This window comes from Podarcis cretensis (assembly GCF_951804945.1).
Source record: "Podarcis cretensis genome assembly, chromosome: 10".
In the NCBI taxonomy this organism is placed as follows: Eukaryota; Metazoa; Chordata; class Lepidosauria; order Squamata; family Lacertidae; genus Podarcis; species Podarcis cretensis.
The window spans coordinates 32,787,083-32,806,597 of NC_137179.1; the positions used below are offsets into that span (position 1 = coordinate 32,787,083).

Sequence of the window (19,515 nt, forward strand, 5' to 3'; positions counted from 1 at the left end):
CAGGTTTGTGCCTGCAAGGAGGCCCAGAATGTGAACTTTCATTAAGAAATATTAACTAAATCTCTAGTGTTCCTGGAATGAAAGTTAGACACTATTGCTGTATTTTGGGGCTGTTTGGGCTATCTCTGCTGTCTCTTCTAGGTTGAACCCAGTAAATACAATTGGATGGCAGAACTGGCCACTCTTTTTCCTTCTAAGTTGAGGACAGAACTTCTCTGTGTGTAAAAAGGTAAAGGTAAAGGGACCCCTGACCATTAGGTCCAGTCGTGACCAACTCTGGGGTTGCGGCGCTCATCTCGCTTTATTGGCCGAGGGAGCCGGCATACAGCTTCCGGGTCATGTGGCCAGCATGACTAAGCTGCTTCTGGCGAACCAGGGCAGTGCACGGAAATGCCGTTTACCTTCCCGCTGGTTCGGTACCTATTTATCTACTTGCACAGAGTCTCTCTGTGTGGTGGTGGTTAAATAGGTGTTTGCTCCAAAAGACTTTTGCAAAGTTGGGAGCAGGTTACAGCAAGCCAGCCTTTCTGTTCTGTTGCTGTCAGCCAATGGGGAGGTGGTGGATCACTGCTCTAATCCTGTGTTTGCTCCTCTTGCTAAAGCTGCAATCTCAACCTAATTTACATGGAAGTAAGCGCCCCACCCCCACCCCAACTCAGCTGGAGTTAGTGCTAAGTAAGCATGGCAAGGATCCCACTGCAAAGGGCTGACATGCCCAGTTAAGATGTCCCCTTCTGCAAGATTATTTGCTCATGGAGGCATTTTGAGGAGGATGTCGTTTATGATCTCCTGTAGTCCCACCAGGACTCCACAGGGTCTTTCAGAAACTGAAAGGGAAGGGTGGGAGTTGTGGCTGCTCTCCTCTCCTTTAGGCTTGTTTGCCCACGAGAAACATTGGGAAGTTGAGAGGAGGAGGAAGATCATTATTCTAGCTGGCTTTTGCTCCCTTTGCTAAAGTTGCAACCCTAATCCCATTTACCTGGGAGGAAATCCCATTATAGAAGAGTATGGTTGGCATCAGTCTTCTGTACAAAACAATTCATAAACCATGATTACCTCAAAAAGTAAGCCCCAAATAGATTATACTGGGTTTTTCTTTTGTGTTCACATTCTGGATTGTTTACTCAGCAAAAATTTCTGGTGACTTCAATGGAAATTACCCCCTAGTAAATATATATGAGATTGCAGCCTGTGTCTCCCAAAATTCTGAAGAACACCCTCAATTTAATTTCTGAAGAACACCCTCAATTAAGTAAGTTATCTGCAGCAGATGGGACTCTTTCACAATCAAATTTCTGGCCAAGTATTTTGCTACACTCCCCACCTGTTCAGCATTCTCATAACTTCTCAAATCAAGTTTACAACTGAGTATAAACCTAATCTGTCCCATGAGGTCACACCTGTTTGCTCATTTTTATTCTACCACCATCTTATTCACCCTCCTGAGTATCGTTGCTGCAATGAAGGCAGCGGCATTTATTTTTTCAATTTTTATTCCACTGTTCTGTGGAGTTCAAGGTCCCACACAAGCTTTTCAACAACTTTGAGGATAAGGTTAGACAAGTCAGGTGGTAGGCAGGGACTCCCGTTTTCTCTCCCCCCCTTCTTTCTGTTTTATTCTATCATACACACAGGAACCCCACCCCATTTTACACACACACATGCACCCATCTCCTCCCCACTCCCCCATCAAGCACTCCCTGCCTTTTCTTCCCACTCCTTCCAAATTGTTATTCGTTCTTGTGGTCTGTTTGCAGCCTTCAAAGCATCTGCCCAGGGCTGGCTCAACCATGAGGCAAGGTGAGGAAACCGCCTCAGGCGGCATGGTCCACTGGGGCAGCAGTTCCTGATGTTGATTCCCCCCCCCCCATGTAGATCTTTCCTGGCTTGGAGGGGCATGCCATTTTGGGATCTTCATCAGGTACTAAAATGTACTGGGCCTGCCCTGCACCTGCCATTGCTTCCCTTCACCACCTAGCTTGCACTCCCACAAGACGAGTACCCAGCAATGAGAGTGATGGGGAAGCATGCAGGCAGATGCACAAGCTCAGCTGCTCAACCCTGAAGCAAAGCAGTGAGAGCACCTGTCCAAAGTCTTCTCCCATCTTGTTGAGAACAGAATACTTTTGGTCTCATCTAGCAGGACTGTTATGGTCTTACAGGCTACACGCAGAAGTCCACAGAACTCTAGAGGCAGAAGAGTGGAGGTTTGCACTTGAGACTAGGGTCACTTCAGGTGTTTGCAGACTCTGTATTTTGCAGTTGGGTTTCAGTGGCATACCAGTAAATTCAGATTGCACAATCCTAGTGGATTTGGAATGCTAAAGGAAGAAATGTGCAGCCTGCTCTTGGGAGGATAAAAGAATCGTAGTCAGGCCTGCCTGCAAAGTGTAACAGATCAAAGATGCAGGAAGCTTTATCTCATGGAAGGTACTAATGCAATGCAAATACACCTGGCAATTAGAAAACAGATGGACAAGAACAACTGAAGTGTAACCTCTTTCTGCCATATTGAGTTTTCTGCCATTTGTCAAAAGCTGAGTGAAGCTGTTCCTTTCATGGTGCATATGCTTTACCACCAATCACATCCTTCTATATCTTGTGGATATTTTCCAGTTTCAGGATGCAAATTATAGTGTGGTTTATCTTAGGAATCCTTGAAGACTTGCTTAAGTGTAAGATTGGAGTCATCTCTGAGGTGGTTTCTGAATACAGAATCATTTATAAGAGGAGGGACTTTAACTACAGTGGTACCTCAGGTTAAGTACTTAATTTGTTCGAGGTCTCTGGAAGCAGCAGTGGGGTGGTGTCACTCTGTACTCTGCCCTCCTTGCCACAATCCCTGTGTGCCTGCCTATGTATATGCAGTACAGTGGTACCTCGGGTTAAGTACTTAATGCGTTCCGGAGGTCCGTTCTTAACCTGAAGCACCACTTTAGCTAATGGGGCCTCCCGCTGCTGCCACGCTGCCGGAGCACAATTTCTGCTCTCATCCTGAAGCAAAGTTCTTAACCCGAGGTACTATTTCTGGGTTAGTGGAGTGTGTAACCTGAAGCGTATGTAACCTGAAGCGTATGTAACCCGAGGTACTACTGTATGCTGCACTACGCTTGGTATCGTTTACAAAGGTTTTCTGTTGAGAACTTGGCTCAGGATTACTACGCTATGATTTCAGACATTCTATCTTCATTCCCCAGCATCAGAAAATCCCAGCTCGCAGAACAGCAATAGCATTGTGGGAATTCCAGTGTATGAATGGTAAACACATTAACAGTTCATATTGGATAAACAAATGTAATAGTGAATGAGTTGGCTTTACCTACCTCACAGCAGTAGTGCCAGAGCAGGAACTGGAAATAACCCAGGCAGGAATGAATGGTAGTGAACTTTCTTAGATTAAGGGGCATCACGGTAGGAGTAAGTGTTGGGAGTCTAAACAGTATGTAGAATACCGCTTGCAAAAGTCACCACTGAAAATGGAGCCACAGATGCTGTAACTCAGTGATGGCCAAACTTGGCCCTCCAGCTGTTTTGGGACTACAATTCTCATCATCCCTGACCACTGGTCCTGTCAGCTAGGGATGATGGGAGTTGTAGTCCCAAAACAGCAGGAGGGCCAAGTTTGGCCATCACTGCCGTAACTAGAACAAGGACCAATAATATGGTAGTAAATAGGTGCTGGAATTGGTGAGAAGCAAAGGGAGCAGATGCAGGATACAGAGGAAGATTTTTCTTGTAGACTCCGAATTGCTAAGTTTTCATTGTGGAATCTAAGTGCAGAGCTCACTTGAGCACCTATAACAATTGCAAATATCCCAGTGGTCAGCAACAGGATGTCCTCTAAGCTAAACAGCATGTCTCAGAGGAATCAGATGGCATTTGTGAGCTCATGTACCTTTAATATCAACCCAAATGGACTATCCAAAGCCTGATGAAATGAGTAATTCCAGGGCTGTGAATGTTGTAAAAATACAGGAACAATGTTGGTAGTGGCTTCTGCTAGATAAAACACCCTCAGAAAGTTTGCTGTATATGAGTGTGAATAGTTTCTCTGGACCATTCAAGGTGGCTATGGAGACATACTTATCTTAAATCTAAGAGAGCTAAGTTGGTGTGCAAATGACCCAAACAGCAATCACAGAAAAAAATTGCAACTGACAGGAAGAGCAAAATACATTACATTCCACAGAAGAAACAAGGTTAAAATGAAGTTTATTAGGTTTTTTTTGTGGGGTTTTTTTGTTTTGTTTTAGTTTTTTATATAAAACTGTTTGTGAAACAGCTATTTTATTCCCATGGCAGAGTGACCACTGAAAGATGCACTAACCCCTTCTTAAGGCCTTAACAAGAGAAAAAGTTTTGTTTTTTAAAAAACTCAAATGTTTAAAAATTACACAATGTACAAACAAACTAAAAGTAACCAGGTGGTGTAGGCTGCTAAATAGACATTCTCCCTTCCTTCCTTTGGGAAACAAAAGACAGAGAAGAGAAGGGTTAATTGGATTTTCCTGGTCAGCTTAACACACACTGATTATGTCAACATTCAGACTTCCTGTTGAATGCCCCTTTCTAGCAGGCAAGCCAACATCCTCCTCCAGACTACCCCCCAAAAAGGCAGCAGCTCCTTGGAATGATTTGGGAGTATTTGTCAATGCCAAGAATGGCGCAAATCCCCCACCTTTTGGTACAGAGTAACGTATAATAAGGTCAGAATATCTGTATATGAAGCTAATAGAAGCCACTCTTATTTCACAAGTCACATGACATAGGAGTCTTCTGGCGCTTCCTTTCTTAATAAAAATAAATAGCGTTTCTTAAAAAGAAAAAAAAATCCCCTTTTCACACATACACAAATACAAACATCCCATTCCCTGCAACCATTCATTCCCACCTCCCACCCCTACGGACAATTTCACCAACATACAGGGGGAAAATTCATATTCTTTAAAACCTGGGTTATCTGTTGTGGAAGTTGGAGTAAAGAGACAAGTTTGATTAAGCAAGCTCATAACTCCTTTTGAAACAAGTTGAGTTCCATTTGCAAAGGCCTTGTTTGAATTTTACTTATACTTGTTGATAAGCAACTTGGAACATATATGGGTCCTAAAAATTCAATTTAATGCATAAAAAGGGATAGCGCACCTTTCATTTAAAACAAGTCTATCAAGACTAAAAATAGATCTTTATATATATAATCTATATATATATTTTATCCCTCCCTCTTTAATTCCCCCACTTTCTTTTCTTTTCCCTCCCCATCCCATAGTCACTATGGAGATTGTGTCCATGAAAACAGCTGGTTCAGACTCCTTGATCATATTCTGTGATGTTGTCGGTCAAGTGTGATGAAAGAGTTGATGAAGGAAGTGCTGGCATTGGCAGGCACATCAAGAGAGGGGCATGACTGCACAGTGGGAAAGAATCCATCCAATCATGAATGTCCACCGCTTTCTTATCTCAACAGCTTAACCTGGAACAGGAGAAAAGCATTGCCATTAGAAAAATGTGCATGTGCTAAACAATTTTTATTAACTTGTTGGCAAAATTTAAGTCCATAGCCCAAGGAAATGTTGTAGCAGCAATACTTCCAAGAACTTTAAAACTTGGTCGAACTGTTTATGAAAGTGTAGCATTTATAATTCTTTTTTCCTTAAACAAAAAACCCTTTTAAGATTGTGAAAAGCAAGCAATTCTGCAGTGATTATATGAAATGAAAAATTGTAGCCCATTCACTTCTGTTTAAGAGTCCATGTCAGAATTCATTACATTTAGTGCTGGGATATATGGCTGTTGGAAGATACAATGTGTGGCTAATTTAATCAGAGGGTGATTAAATTTAATCAGAGGGTGCTATAGCCTGATAACAGTGCAGCCAATGAAAGGGGCTTCATCTCACCATACTTTGTATGGCCCTGAACAACCACCAGATAGCAACCATTAAAAAACCAACTCAGAATTACTATCTAATGATAGATTATTGGCAACCATGAGTGCACACTAAGGAGATGCTTTAACAGTAGCCAGTATTGTCTGGATTTAGAGGTAAGGTCAGCTGAAATTTATCGGTTCTATTTTACTGGAGGCACAAATGTCACTTTAAGCAGCTTGTGCATTGGCATGTGTATGTATTTAATTTCCTTTGTAGACCATTATTAGTCACTCTATGACAAGAAGTTTCAGACTCACTCCATTCTGCTAGTTAAGAGTGTTATTCTCAGCCTTAAACATTCTGCAAATGCTTTAGGTGAAGTTCCTTTCAGATGGTTCACAGAATGTGAACTATTATTATATCTTTCCTGCATCTTAAATTAGGAGCCCTTCCTATGAATGTTTGTGCTTAAGTAAACCCCATAAGATTCAGTGATACATCTAAGTAACTGTGCACACTTAAAAGGGGCTTAGCTAAAGTGTGAGTCCTTTGCACAAGCAGTGGGGATCTTAAGAGTGACACTGACTTTTCAAATTGACTCTTCCATGCTTGTTGTATGGATATATCAAATATGAATGAGCCCTATTCCCAAAAAGAGGGGGAGGGGCTGTTTAGCCTTTCTATCTATTAGACCACTTTTCTCTATTATGCGTGGGACCTGGGAAATTCAACTGAATTTTCAGGTTGAATCAGATTCCTTTATATCTCCTTGCTTCTTAATTGTGGGTCTTATTCCTGAGCACACTGGCTACCAACCATCTATCTTTCAGATACTGTAAGCTATTTTGGACCACTGACTTTACTTCTACAGGAGGCATACATGTATCTTGCATTTGAACAGCTTAAGCAAAGAAAGAGGACTTTTAGGTAGATTTTTAAAACTAACTTAAAAACTTAACTGTGAGGCGTGAAGGCTGTTCCCTGCAAGGCCCATTCCACCTGGCCTAGGAGGTAGGGCCCAGACTCACCCAGCCCTACTATGTTAAATATGTATTCTGTAGTTGACCTCCTTTGTAATGTTTTATTTTGAAACCTTTAAGATAATATTTTAGTTTTCTGTTATGTTGCTTTGACTGTATACTCTATATTTGATTTTCTTCAGATTGTTTTATTTTTGTTTTATTGATTTAATATGCTGTAAACGGCTTTAAGATTATTCTTAAAAATATAAAGCGGTGTAGAAATTTAATAAATAAATTAATTTCTTCAACATGGAATGCATTTTAATTCCTTTAAAGGAATCCTTTTTTTCCCTAGTCATAAAACTTTGCCTTAGTTTTTAACTCCCTGCTTGCCCTTATCCATCCACTTTGGTTCTGCTGTCCAAACTTGATATTTGGGGTGGGATCTTTTTCTTTTTTCTTTTTAATAGCATGAAGTCTTGTGGCAGTAAAAAGCATTATTACTGTTTACTGATCCTTGGAGAGGCAGAAATGAATGGCTGTGACAAGGCGAATAGAATTGGGAGAAATCCTGTGTGTTACAAATTTTCATGACAGATACATGAAAATTTCCTTGAAAGAGCTGGGAAATCTGAAAAATTGGGAACTAACGAGAACACATCTGGCTGATCCATGAGAACACATAGCCCTGCCACTGCAAAATCTGCCTCTGCTATCATGTGGACAGGAAGAGAAGCAAACACAATTCTCCAGTACTGAGTCCAGCAGCATTTATTGTTCTCTTGGCCCTTGAACCTACTCTTCTTCCAGAAGGAAGCAGGACCGGGAATGAGTTCCAGAAGGGCACAACCTTTAGTGCAGATGAAGGCATGCAGAGCCTGGAGGTTTGGTCTAGCAAGTATTACTGACAAGCATATTCTCAATGCTATATCATCACTGATAAGCTTTGCAGTCAGACAAATGCTTCTGGGTGTAACAGGCCACAAGTGCTGTGGCACTGAAGGTATGGTAACCCCTTAATTTCCCCTAGCCTGCAGACAAATAAACTCTAGACTTAGTAATGCCAAATACACAAACTCACACCCTTCTGTTCTAGACAAATTTAACCTTTGAATCTATATTACTAAAGCATGTAAGAATCCCCACCCCAACCTTCACATGCATTCAAAAAGTAACAGCACCCGCCCTTCCAACCACCCTCCCCAAATATACCAGCCATTTTATTTTCAATTTTATGCACTATTTCTCTTTTACCAAGAAAATGAAGGTGGAAATATACTACACACAAATAGTTAAGTAAAAATAAAAACCAACATCAGCCCATATGACATACTGTATTATAACTGGCATATGATGCCCTGGATTTATTTGGACAGCATAGAAATCCTTTAAAAAATTATAAAATATGTTGAAGCAGAGTTGTAGGTAAAAGGCTCTTTTGAAAGTAACAATCTTAGCCAAGAAGAAGTATCATACTCACGTACTTCTCCCATCCCCTTACATGCTGGCTTCAACACTTCTATGGTGGATTTTTAAATCCAAGGTTTTCCATTAGATATAAGTCAGAAAACTGGCTTAATTTCTTTACTAATCAGGATATGAAACTAGGATCCAATGATTTAACTTCCTAGAAGTGGGAAGCCAGAGAATTCCAAAATGTATAAGTTGAAGTCTCATAATTAGAAACATAGCTGTTCTTGCATATACTGCCCTGTTACAAGTTAACTGACAGTGGAACTACCCTCCACTGCTTATGGAAGCACATCAAAACTAATTTCACTATTTTGATGAATCAACAGGAGAAAATAACCAATGTACGTGGCTAGCACTGTGGTCTAAACCACTGAGCCTAGGGCTTGCCGATCGGAAGGTCGGCAGTTCGAATCCCCACAATGGGGTGAGCTCCCGTTGCTCGGTCCCAGCTCCTGCCAACCTAGCAGTTCGAAAGCACATCAAAGTGCAAGTAGATAAATAAATACCACTCCGGCGGGAAGGTAATGGCATTTCTGTGTGCTGCTCTGGTTTGCCAGAAGCGGCTTAGTCATGCTGGCCACAGGACCCGGAAAAACTGTCTGCGGACAAACGTCAGCTCCCTCGGCCTGTAAAGCGAGATGAGAGTCGCAACCCCAGAGTCGCTCACAACTGGACTTAACTGTCAGGGGTCCTTTACCTTTTAACCCATTCTCTACTGGCAGTCACAGATCTAGGACACCTAATAACTCAAAAGGAGCCACCTCCCCCAACTTATTTACGAAGTAGGCATTATTTTTCTGATATCAAAAAAGACCAGGTGAATAGGTAAAGTGTAAATGGACATGAGACAATTAACTGAAAAGAGATATTCCCAAAAGCAAATGATTGGCATTCATAATCCATTATAGGTTTCTTTAGAAAGAGCTGGGAGACTCCTGCCTCAGGCTTTCGTATACGGAAGGCCTGCCCTTACCTGGAAACAAGCCAGAGCACCAAACCAGAAACTCACAGACAGGCAACAAGACACACAACACTGCTCCTTTGTGCTCTGCTCTCTTCTAATTCCTGGAGACAATGCAGATCACTAGATTCATTCACAGTTCATCTTCATGCCTCAGAAATGTTGCAGAACTACTGGAGCAACCAGCTCAGAAAGAAACAGGTGGAGACATTCCATCTCTGTGTGACCAGGATAGCTTTTATGTATTGCTTTCAGGGGCCTTCACTGCACCAGGAAGAAGGCACATAGCCAAACCATTCTAAATGACACAGCATTTTGTGCACTACCCTTCAGGTATTAGGCAGTTCTACAGGCAGTTCTCCTGACAGTTCAAATGGGTTGATATTATAGTATTGTTTTGTGCCTTGCCCTGGATTGCCTGCAGAAATAACAAATCTTATAAATAAATAAAATCTGCTCTGTTAAAACATTCACTTCATAAAGTATCAACAAAGCCCATTCACAGTCACCTGGCTAGAAGCAAACACAAGGATTTCAAGCAATGCTTAAAAACAAAGGAAAAAACAAACAATGTTGTGTGCAAATAATTTCTAAATGGTGAGAAAGAAGTGGCACGGATGAAACAAGGTCAAAGTGACACAATTCCAACTTATACATGTACCGTCTTGCATGTAAGCAAAATAAGGTGGGCAGAACTTGTTCAAACTCACAAAACGTTCGTGAATAGGTAAGGGAGAAAGAAAGACCAATAAAGACTAATAAGAGACAGGGACTTCAGCAAACCACCTAACTCATCAATAGTTTATAAAGTGTGCATTCCCATTCTGTAACGATAAAGATACTAATGATAGCATAGTTCCTGTACACTGAAGATAAATGTTCATGCCCCAATTCAAACATGACAAGACACAATGAAATAGTAATCAGAGAATGAATGTTCAATGCTAATTTTCAACAAGCTCCCTGTGGTGTAAATTGCTTTTTAAAACTCTATGAGGAAAACATAGATACCTCTGCCTTATTTTTAGATTACCATTTTTGTGTGCCTTTTGGAAGAACTCATTGAGTGTTAACGTCTTGGTTTCACCGTCTACAAAATGTGGACAATAGGCTAACATTATCTCCACACCCACATCCACAAGAACTAAAAACATACCAAGATATGCAAATATAACAATATTATGGTAGGAGTGATTTCAATATGAGGATACCGGTAAAAAAACCCAACTATCTTGAGATGAAAAAGTCATTCTATGTGGATGAGTCTTGCAACTCAGAACTCAAGCTGGTTGTCTGTGGGGAATAACAATGGCCTCCAGGGGGAGAGGTGCATTCTCACTGCCATGGGGGCAGAGCTGAGCAGAGTTGGACTGTTATAGTAACTGCGTGTGCATATGCATACATACACCCGCGTTCTAGCTTTAAAGAGCGACTGGCTTACTGGCTTCATTATGACAAACGAAGCAGCATTATAGAGGCCTTGTCCTGGGCTTGGACAGGTATTGGCAATACCCTCACAGCATGAAGAGGTGGGGGAGAGTAGATAGTGGTAACAACATGGCAGAGGGGGGAAGAAACAGAGTAACACGGTTGAAATAAGCAGGGAAGCCAGGAAGATGCACTCTCTCCCTCTCTCTCTCTCACACACACACACACACACACACAATAGTCACATGTAAGTCTGTTCCAGGCTTCCTGTGGATTTCTCAGCCAAAAGGATAGAAGGATCTGCCCTGGAACATCATCCCAGTGTATATCTGGCATGGACTGGGAGGGCAAAGAAAACCCATCATTAGACTATCTGAGTCTGTGTCCCTCAGCTTGTTCTGATTGCTTTTGCTGAGCTCAGAAAGACAGCTCTCCTATATCTCTCTCTCTTGGCTTTTTCCAGAACACTGGAAGTATGTTATGCTTATGATGCTATGCAGAGCTAATCACTGCCTTTCCCTCTCGGCACTTGTACCAGGCTGTCAGGCGGGCAACTGATCTTGACTTACTGGAGCTCAGAAAATGGGAATCTAAGTGAAATATGAGAGTTACCCATCAAATGATGATATATAAAACACCCAAGCTTTTGTGTTTACATAAATAGACAAACAGGTGATACATGGGAAGTCCATTAGGATACAGCAGAAAAGGGCTTCTCCCCAGTTCTGCCCTTCATTGGTGAAGTGGCGAGCTTAGTATCAAAATACAAGTAAATAGGAGTCAAAGTTAAAATCTCTGCATAGCAATATCACCACCTATTTCTCCCTTGGCCTGGAGAGAAAGTGGCATTCTTCCCTCAACTCACCTGTGCTTGCTTTTATTTTCATTCCCACGAACACACTTCCCCCCTCACCCCCGCTCCGACTGCTCTGTGCTGAGGCTGCCTTTCACCATCTTGTTCTGCAAGGAGGGAAGAGAGCAAGGGAGGAGGGGCTAATGTCCAGTATGCCAAGAAGAAGGTGAGGGGGAAAGAGAAGATAAAAGGAGAGAGGCAGATGAGAAGAAAGATGGAACATGTGGAGAATGAAAGAGAGAAAGGAGCATCAGTACGAGAACCAAACACAGATCTTTCAGACAGGATTTCTGCACGACAGCATTTGGAACTTTGGGGAGGAAAGAAATAAGCAGTTTAGCAAGAAAGTTGAGCTGTGCTCCCTACATAATCACAAAGCTTTCCAGCTGAGCAACAAGAAGGTTTTTACAGCTTCTTCCTTAAGTGTTCTGAAGGGACATTTTGTGAAAGATTTTTGCTCCCTGATGTCAGATGTTTTTAACCATTGATCAGAAATGTCAAACTTAAGGTTTTTTCACCTTGTGGATGTTGAAACAGATTACATCTGGTTTTCATTATCTTAACTAAAAGAATCAACTTACAACAGAAAAGAGGTGTTAATACTACAAAACAAGTAACATATCTAGAAGTACTCTCCTTTCCAATTTAAAAGCGTTACTTCTTGCTATATCTCAATTCTAAAACAACCACTTTTTAATACATGCGTCACTTCTTACAGAGCAGAAGTCTTTGTCTTCCATTGAAACACAACACAGTTTCTAAACAATGTTGCACATATTCCAGAATCGCAGAAAAATAACAAAAATAGATATACTGTGTTCAGTACATTGAGAGTCACATACTTAATTTTATTTTTAGTAAAACATCTACTAGGCTTTATAGTTATGCAGATCAACTTGAACAGTATGTACACCCACAATGCCTGGTAGATTCTCCAGTGTTAGAAAGGGTCTACAGGAGATTGGGGGATGAGGTTTCAGGACCGTGAATAATTGGGTTCGTGCCCCATACTGGGCAAATGATTCCTGCACTGCAGGGGGTTGGACTAGATGACCCTTCTGGTCCCTTCCAACTCTACAATTCTGCAATTTTCTCAGTGCATAAAAATTATATACAGGTTGAAGAATTTAGTTTCTCATGGCACACTTTTGCTTTTTAAAAGTACAGAGCATAGATAAACTTATCTGAAAAATTTAGAAATGAGGAAATAATATTTATTCATTCCAAAAATGTTCCTGGACCCATTTATCAGTACCATACAGACAAGGCAAACATGGTTCACAGAAAGTTCAATGCAATTCCACAGCATATGCCCAACTTCTGATACACAAAAGAACATTTGGATCAGAGGAGTGACTGTCAGTGACATATTTATCAAGGGAAGAGCCATATCCTGTTGTTTATTTGTTATTGCTATTTTTTGGTATTGTGATACTGTATTGTTCTTAACCTGCATTGTGGTTCTTACCAGTTTTATAAGCTGCTCATGGATTCATGAATCAAAAGGCAGAGTATAAATATTAGAACAAATATATGCAACAACAACAACAAAAGGCTTTAATTACTAAAATCAACAATTTGGTGGCTGAATCCTCATTTCTCACATAAATTAGCAATGATGCCTCTATTTGTTTATGTTGGTAGTCTCTCCTGAACTCTGGTAATTTTTGCTCCTCAAAGACTAATATTGTTCTATAATAATCAATTTGGTACATTTAGTGAGCAAAAACATGGGGTTTTTTGGAAGCGGTCAACACTATCCAATATAACCTAAATAACTCTGAAGACATAATATGATGTGCAGTTTTTATTCAGTTATCTGTGGTTTGGATGTTTCCAGAAGTCTTAATCCAACATGACCTGTGAACTTGAAAATATCTGTATTTCTAATATAACTATTTAACAAAGCAGCCTTCTACTTTGGCAAATTAAGTTCACGCTAAAAGAATTTTATAGCTTTCTTTCACAGAGATAGATGGCTGATCTTCAGATAGCTCCACATTCCTTGTTCTGTACTGTTTATGAATAGAGAAACAAGGGGGGGTATCCCAAATACACCTTTACTCATCATAAAGCATCATTCAACAAGCAGAAGCTCAACCATGTCTGCATGTTATAAATTATCATCCAACTTTATATCGCCTAGCTATATACAGAAAAGTGCATTATGGTTATTTTACAAATTGGTGCTTTAACAATATAACCAGAGGTTGAACGAGTAGACAAGAATTAGCTGGCCAATTGTGCCCAGCACAGCAAATAATGCCGACCTATCTCCAACAGATCAATTGATGAAAGGAACTTTCCAATCAGCTTCCCATCCATTTCGAAACTTGTTTTTCTCAGACTATTTGCAGACAACCACTTTTAACAGAACATTCTCTGCATAGCTACAGCCAAAGAAAAACACTCAGTACAAAAGCTATGCAATAAAGCTATCTTTCATAGAATGAACAGAATCCAGATTAAAATAAACTAATTCTACAGAATAAAGAAAATATGAAGACTCATATTTTCTGACCATGCCATCCCACAGGAAATGGAAACAAACACACACACACACACACACACACACACACGAGATGCCAAAGAGTATATTTAGAAAGCATTGCCCAGACACAAAATGTCTAAAAATAAACTATGATGAAACCTATATAGCAAATGGCAGCAAATTGTTAACAACTTTATTACCTTGTGCTTGGGGCACCTCACTGAGAAATTCTCTTCGTTTAGTAAACAATCTAAAAGAGAAGAAAACAAAAGGTAAAGAATATTCTGAAAACAGCCACCAACTCCAAACCCAGCATGAAGTGATTTTAAACCACACTGCTAACAAAAGAGTTATGTCTGCTTCTTCATCTCCAATTGTAGATATTTTTTTCGTAATATGAAAAAGGTGCTCACAGTGTAGTAACCACTAACGTCTGAAGGAGAGATGGGTGCCTGCAAGCACTCTGTAATCATGTACTCAAAAGCCTTAGCAAACTCACATTCCTAGGAATACAGTTGGAACCTAGGGTTGTGAACGTGATCCGTGCAAGGAGGCACGTTTGCGACCCGCAGCGCCGCGTCTGCGCGGGTTGCGATTCAGCGCTTCTGCGCAAAGCGTTATTTAGTGCTTCTGCGCATGTGTGAGCAACAAAACCCAGAAGTAACCCATTCCAGTACTTCCAGGTTCGGCATGGTGCACAACCCGAAAATGCGTAACCTGAAGCGTCTGTAACCCGAGGTATCACTGTATGCCTACTTATCTCCCCTTGTAACATGAAGTTGTTCAGCTAAAGAACATGTTACAAACACTTTTTTCAAAATTCTTAAGTCAATACAGAGCATGATTCCATGCTCACCAATAAACTTTGATTAAAAAAACTCCTTGTTTAGGGGCATTCTTCCTCAGGGTATACTTTCAGTTCAAGCTTCAGACATGTGATTCTGCTGCACCTTACATTCTTTTAACTATTTTTTGGGGGGGAGGGTGTCAAATTTCAGCTGCTTCATCAAGATAGTATGTTTTCAGAAAACCATTAACGGATCCAGTCCCCACAATTCCTTACAACCTCCAAGTGACTCCCATGGTGGTAAATAAAAGCATGCTAATTTGAAATAATCTTAAATATGTGCTATAACCATATCCTCCTCCTGCTGCAATCTGCTGGAAAAGTTTTAACAGTCAGCATGAGACTAACAAGGAAAAAACTGCTCTCTCTCTGATTTTGGCTCGGTTTCCTTTGCTGCAAGGGGTATGTCAGTGTTCCACATTGAAAGCTCAGAGCCGCATAAAAAGAAGCTTGAAGAAGGCTAAAACAATTCTGTGTAGTTCTCTAAGACAAGCATTTATCCCACCTGCCATTCAAAGCATATGGGCCACATTCATACATAACATGAAAACACTGTTTATTGCAGCCTTCCAACTTGGTGCCCTCCAGATGTTTTAGACTCCCAATTCCCAATTCAGTTCCAAACAGCAGGCAAGGCTGGTTTACGATGGCATGTACAAACTGGTAAAATCCCAAGCAAGCCCTGGTCTCGTGTTCCCCCCACTCCTCTTCCTACACGGCATGAAGACATTTGCTTTTGCTTTCAATGAATCTTGGGCTGGTGGTATTCTCAGGAACAGGGACTGCTGTTTATAATATACTCTAGTGCAGAGCTTTCCAAAGTTTTCAAGTTGGTGACACACTTTTTGGAAATGCGTCATTCTACGACACAGTAATTCAGTTTAACCAAAGGTTAAACTAACCCCTTCCAGCCCCAGGAAGAGTGCAGGGAGCGTTTGTGCGACACACCTACACACTGTAGCCGACAAACTAACATGTCGCAACATACAGTTTGGAAAGCTCTGCTCGTCAGTTTCAAAACATGCCAACTGAAAACATGGGTTATGAAGTTGGCTTGTTACTGTATATTCCAGGGTAACGTTGTTTACGCTTCAGTCTGAAGAGAATTCTGCTGCTCTTCCTCATAGAGAGTTGGTTCCAAAAGTTATTTTTGTTGAGGGTGGAGGCAACCTAGCTGGTGAAAACAATGGTGAGAGGAGGTGCTGCTGCTTCTCTATCTCACAGGGCATATAAAATGGATGACCACTGTTAAAGAGTGGGAGGCTAGGCCCAGCTTGGCTGGTGAGAGCAGAAGCATGTGGAACTGGCAGAACCTCACTCTTGGCTGCTGCTTCTCTTCCTACAGGGCAAGTAGACCTCAATATTCCAAACTCCATTAATATTCTAAACTCCAGACAACAGAGGAAAACCAAATAAATAAATGTGTCTTGTCAAGAAGCAAAGATCCCACACATTTTCTTCATACTTAGTTGGTACTGGCTAATTTTGACTCATTGTGACAGGAACCAAGCAAGTTTTAAAAACAAAAACAAAACAAAACAACCTTCAGAGGGGTGGAGAAGAAAAACAGGAAGGAGAGGGGCTTGGTAAATTTTCCAGCCGTTAGTGGTGGGAGGGGTACAATTCTTACTTCCTTGCACAGAATTAATTTAGCTGCAAAATTTTGTTTTGTTTTCTTAAAGAACCAAGTACAGCATCTATACTGCAGGAAGACATACAAGTCTCAGTCTCATTCACAATGTTTCATCTCAGTTTTTAATCATCTAGATCCACAGCATCCTATGAAAGTTATATACTGTATGTTTGACCATACTAACTAGCAACTACTAATATCTGTACTCTTCTTTAATTTTCCCACTCTTATGTCAGAGGCAGTCGACAGTAGTAAGACTATTCCTGTCTATGTTACGGAAAGTTAAGAGAGGCCAAAAATAGAAGGCTGACTCAGCAGAATTCAATGTCTTTCTTAGAAGGTAGTTTTATTTAGTCATGTCAGGATTATAAGCAGAAGCAACTCCATGTTGTTGAAATACCAGTATGGGAAGCAGGCACCAGTCTCATATGCTCCACAAAATCCAAAGAAAAAGCTTCAACACATGCACATCCAAAACTATCTAGCATAAGAGCCGACTCACATGAGAGGCACACTATACAAGGATATGCTAACACAAAAGATTCTTCAAGTAAGATTTTTATATGGCAGTAAAAAGAATGTAACAACACACAAGCATGTTGTTACAGCAAATGCTCTGAAGTGCTTTGCAGCTCAACAATAGCTATCCTCTCTGGTTCCAACTCCATTCACTGGTCTGCCATTTTAGTCTCTTGCCAATCTCTGGCACTCCAAATGTCTTATGATTACATCTAATTATACTAATAGAGGAAGCAGGTACTATAATTCAATTCACTCCTTCAAATGAGGAAAGGCAGAAACCACACAGATCATGATCCTTTCTGTTCTACTTTTAGCATACTTTGGCAGAAGTCCTAATTATTTTCCAAGAGGAAACAGGTTTTAAACTCTGCATTAGTAAATATTTGTCTTGTGGTTGACACTTGTAAACATAAAATCTGGTATTTGAAGCAAATTCTTTTTCCATAATGTGTTGTGATTTATTATATAATGGTGCCGCATTCAGTTCTCACAGGTTACTTTTAAGTGGTTAGTGATTTTCACGATGCCTCTCTTATAAAGTCTTCTAGATCAAACCAGTGAACAGTCATTCCGAAATCATTTGCTTGTTCTTACCTGCATCAATGGCACACGGATAATGATATCGGAAAGAGCAGCCTTTGTTGTAGCAGCCTAGGGTGGCTCCTGGCTCCTGGCAATGAGAACATTTCTGAAAGAAATGGAAAGATAGAACACTAACTCGTATACAAATCTTGTGCCACTGTTTTACAGACACCCAAACACACAGCTACAAAAGGCTTCATTTGCTTAATTCTTTTGTCTAGGATTATTTAATAAAATTGACACCACACTTTTCCAACTACTGGTGTAAAATGAACAAGGGCAATATCAGAAACTGTGTCAACCTCACTCAGTTGTCCACAGCTCACAGCTTCTCCTATTCCCAAGCCCTATAGCCTAACGCCCTCTATGCCTAAAAGTTTTCAACTGGGCATTATTTAATAATAAGTATTTGTAAATACTGCAAACACATGGATGATTATTCATTCTGACACACTATCTTCTCACAATACTGTTTGTGTGCTTGTTTACCTAGCACTTTATTTGTTTCATCCAGGGGCACTAACTTGCATAAAATATTGGGGGGTGGGTAGGTAAGGCCCCGCCCCGATCCTATGCACCTTAGGCTTTGCAGCCTCTCTAATCACAAGACACGGCACACACAGTCCATTTACCTCCTTTGGCATCAGTCCCTGCCCCCAAGCCTGGCAACAGAGTGGCGGTAGGCAGGAGAGCGAGTGTAGCTGGGGAGCGTGTGAGCCAGTGCCAGGCAGCAGCTGTGTTCCTCTGATGCACTTTTACAATGAAGGTTCAATGCCCATTAACTTGCCCCCTCAAATGTTTTATTGGGGGAGCTAGAGTGACCTGGGCTCTTAGTATTTGGTGTCCTTGTCCTCATCCCTTGCTCACATTATTGTAAGAACTACATCTCCACGTCCATTAGCGGGTTTCCAGTTCCGATCTGCCTTAATGGAGGCAGCCCCCACAACATTACAGGGATTGAAGGCGGGGAAAAACAAGAGTGGTAGAGGGTAAATCATTCTTGGAAATTCCTCCCCGGAAAGGGAGGAACGGGATTAACTTGCAGTCCGTCTGGGTACCTGGCTCTCACTCCAGCATGGAAAGCAGAGGGCAGGGAGGCACTGAGTGTAAAAGCAATTCGTCTGGTGAAAACACTCCCACGTCCCCATTAAGAAGCAGAGGTTCTTCTGCTAACTGGATTTTTAATTGGCTTTAAAGTCAGGCACGCTCTGAGAGAAGGTGTTGTCATCAGAACTGCGGAATTACCCAGCTGCATTGATCTGAGATTTGGAACTGAGAAAGAGATTTTATTTGGTGTGGGCGGTAGATAGCAGAGAGGGAAGCCTCCAGTTTCCTGTTTACTTTGAGTTTCCTTATTAATGATTCGGCAACCCTCTCCAGACATAAAATTTTAAAGATACAAAATGAAGTTGAACTGCAGTATGAAATAAAACTAGTGATTAAAAGAACAGTTAGCTGTGTGTGGTTTAAAGAGATGGGGACAGCTCTAATACTGGAATTGATTATCTTGGAAAATTAGAGTGGATACCATCTCTACCTCCCCCCCCCCTTAAAAACAACAGATAAGAGATACAACAAGTGGACTTTGGCCAAAATGCAGTTGTAAAGATGAAAGGAATTTGGAGCCATGGAGACTCTGATGGTCATTAACTGAAATGAAAGTACTCCAAGATCCCCTGCAGCGGAAGCTGGATCCCTCTTTTGGGCTGTAAAAATTTCTAGACGGCGATTGAGTAGTGAGAAAGAGTGGACTGTTGGATTATGTTATTGTCCAGAAACACCAAGCAAGATGAAAGCACGATGGGAGGGAACTAATGAGATATTTTGAGAATTCCCCAGGAATAGCCCCACCCCAGCTATGCTGAGAGATCACAGCAATTGGAGGAATTTCAAG

The 19,515-nt window shown here is 41.1% G+C and overlaps 1 protein-coding gene across 10 annotated transcripts in view; it reads right to left on the reverse strand.

Moving 5' to 3' along the window:
* TCF20 (transcription factor 20) overlaps positions 1-19,515 on the reverse strand; it is a 196,930-nt gene that overhangs the window by 23,206 nt on the left and 154,209 nt on the right. For 8 of the 10 annotated variants that reach the window (XM_079993911.1, XM_079993909.1, XM_079993913.1 and 5 more), the window contains 4 exons: positions 17,634-17,727; positions 14,238-14,287; positions 11,559-11,686; positions 4,196-5,470 (listed from right to left, as the gene is read on the reverse strand). In XM_079993911.1, the coding sequence (XP_079850037.1) occupies positions 11,603-11,686; positions 14,238-14,287; positions 17,634-17,727 (228 nt within the window). In that variant the 3' untranslated portion in view covers positions 4,196-5,470; positions 11,559-11,602. Of the gene's footprint in view, positions 1-4,195; positions 5,471-11,558; positions 11,687-14,237; positions 14,288-17,633; positions 17,728-19,515 lie in introns of those variants that run through there. The other 2 variants (XM_079993918.1, XM_079993910.1) reach the window with 2 other exon arrangements.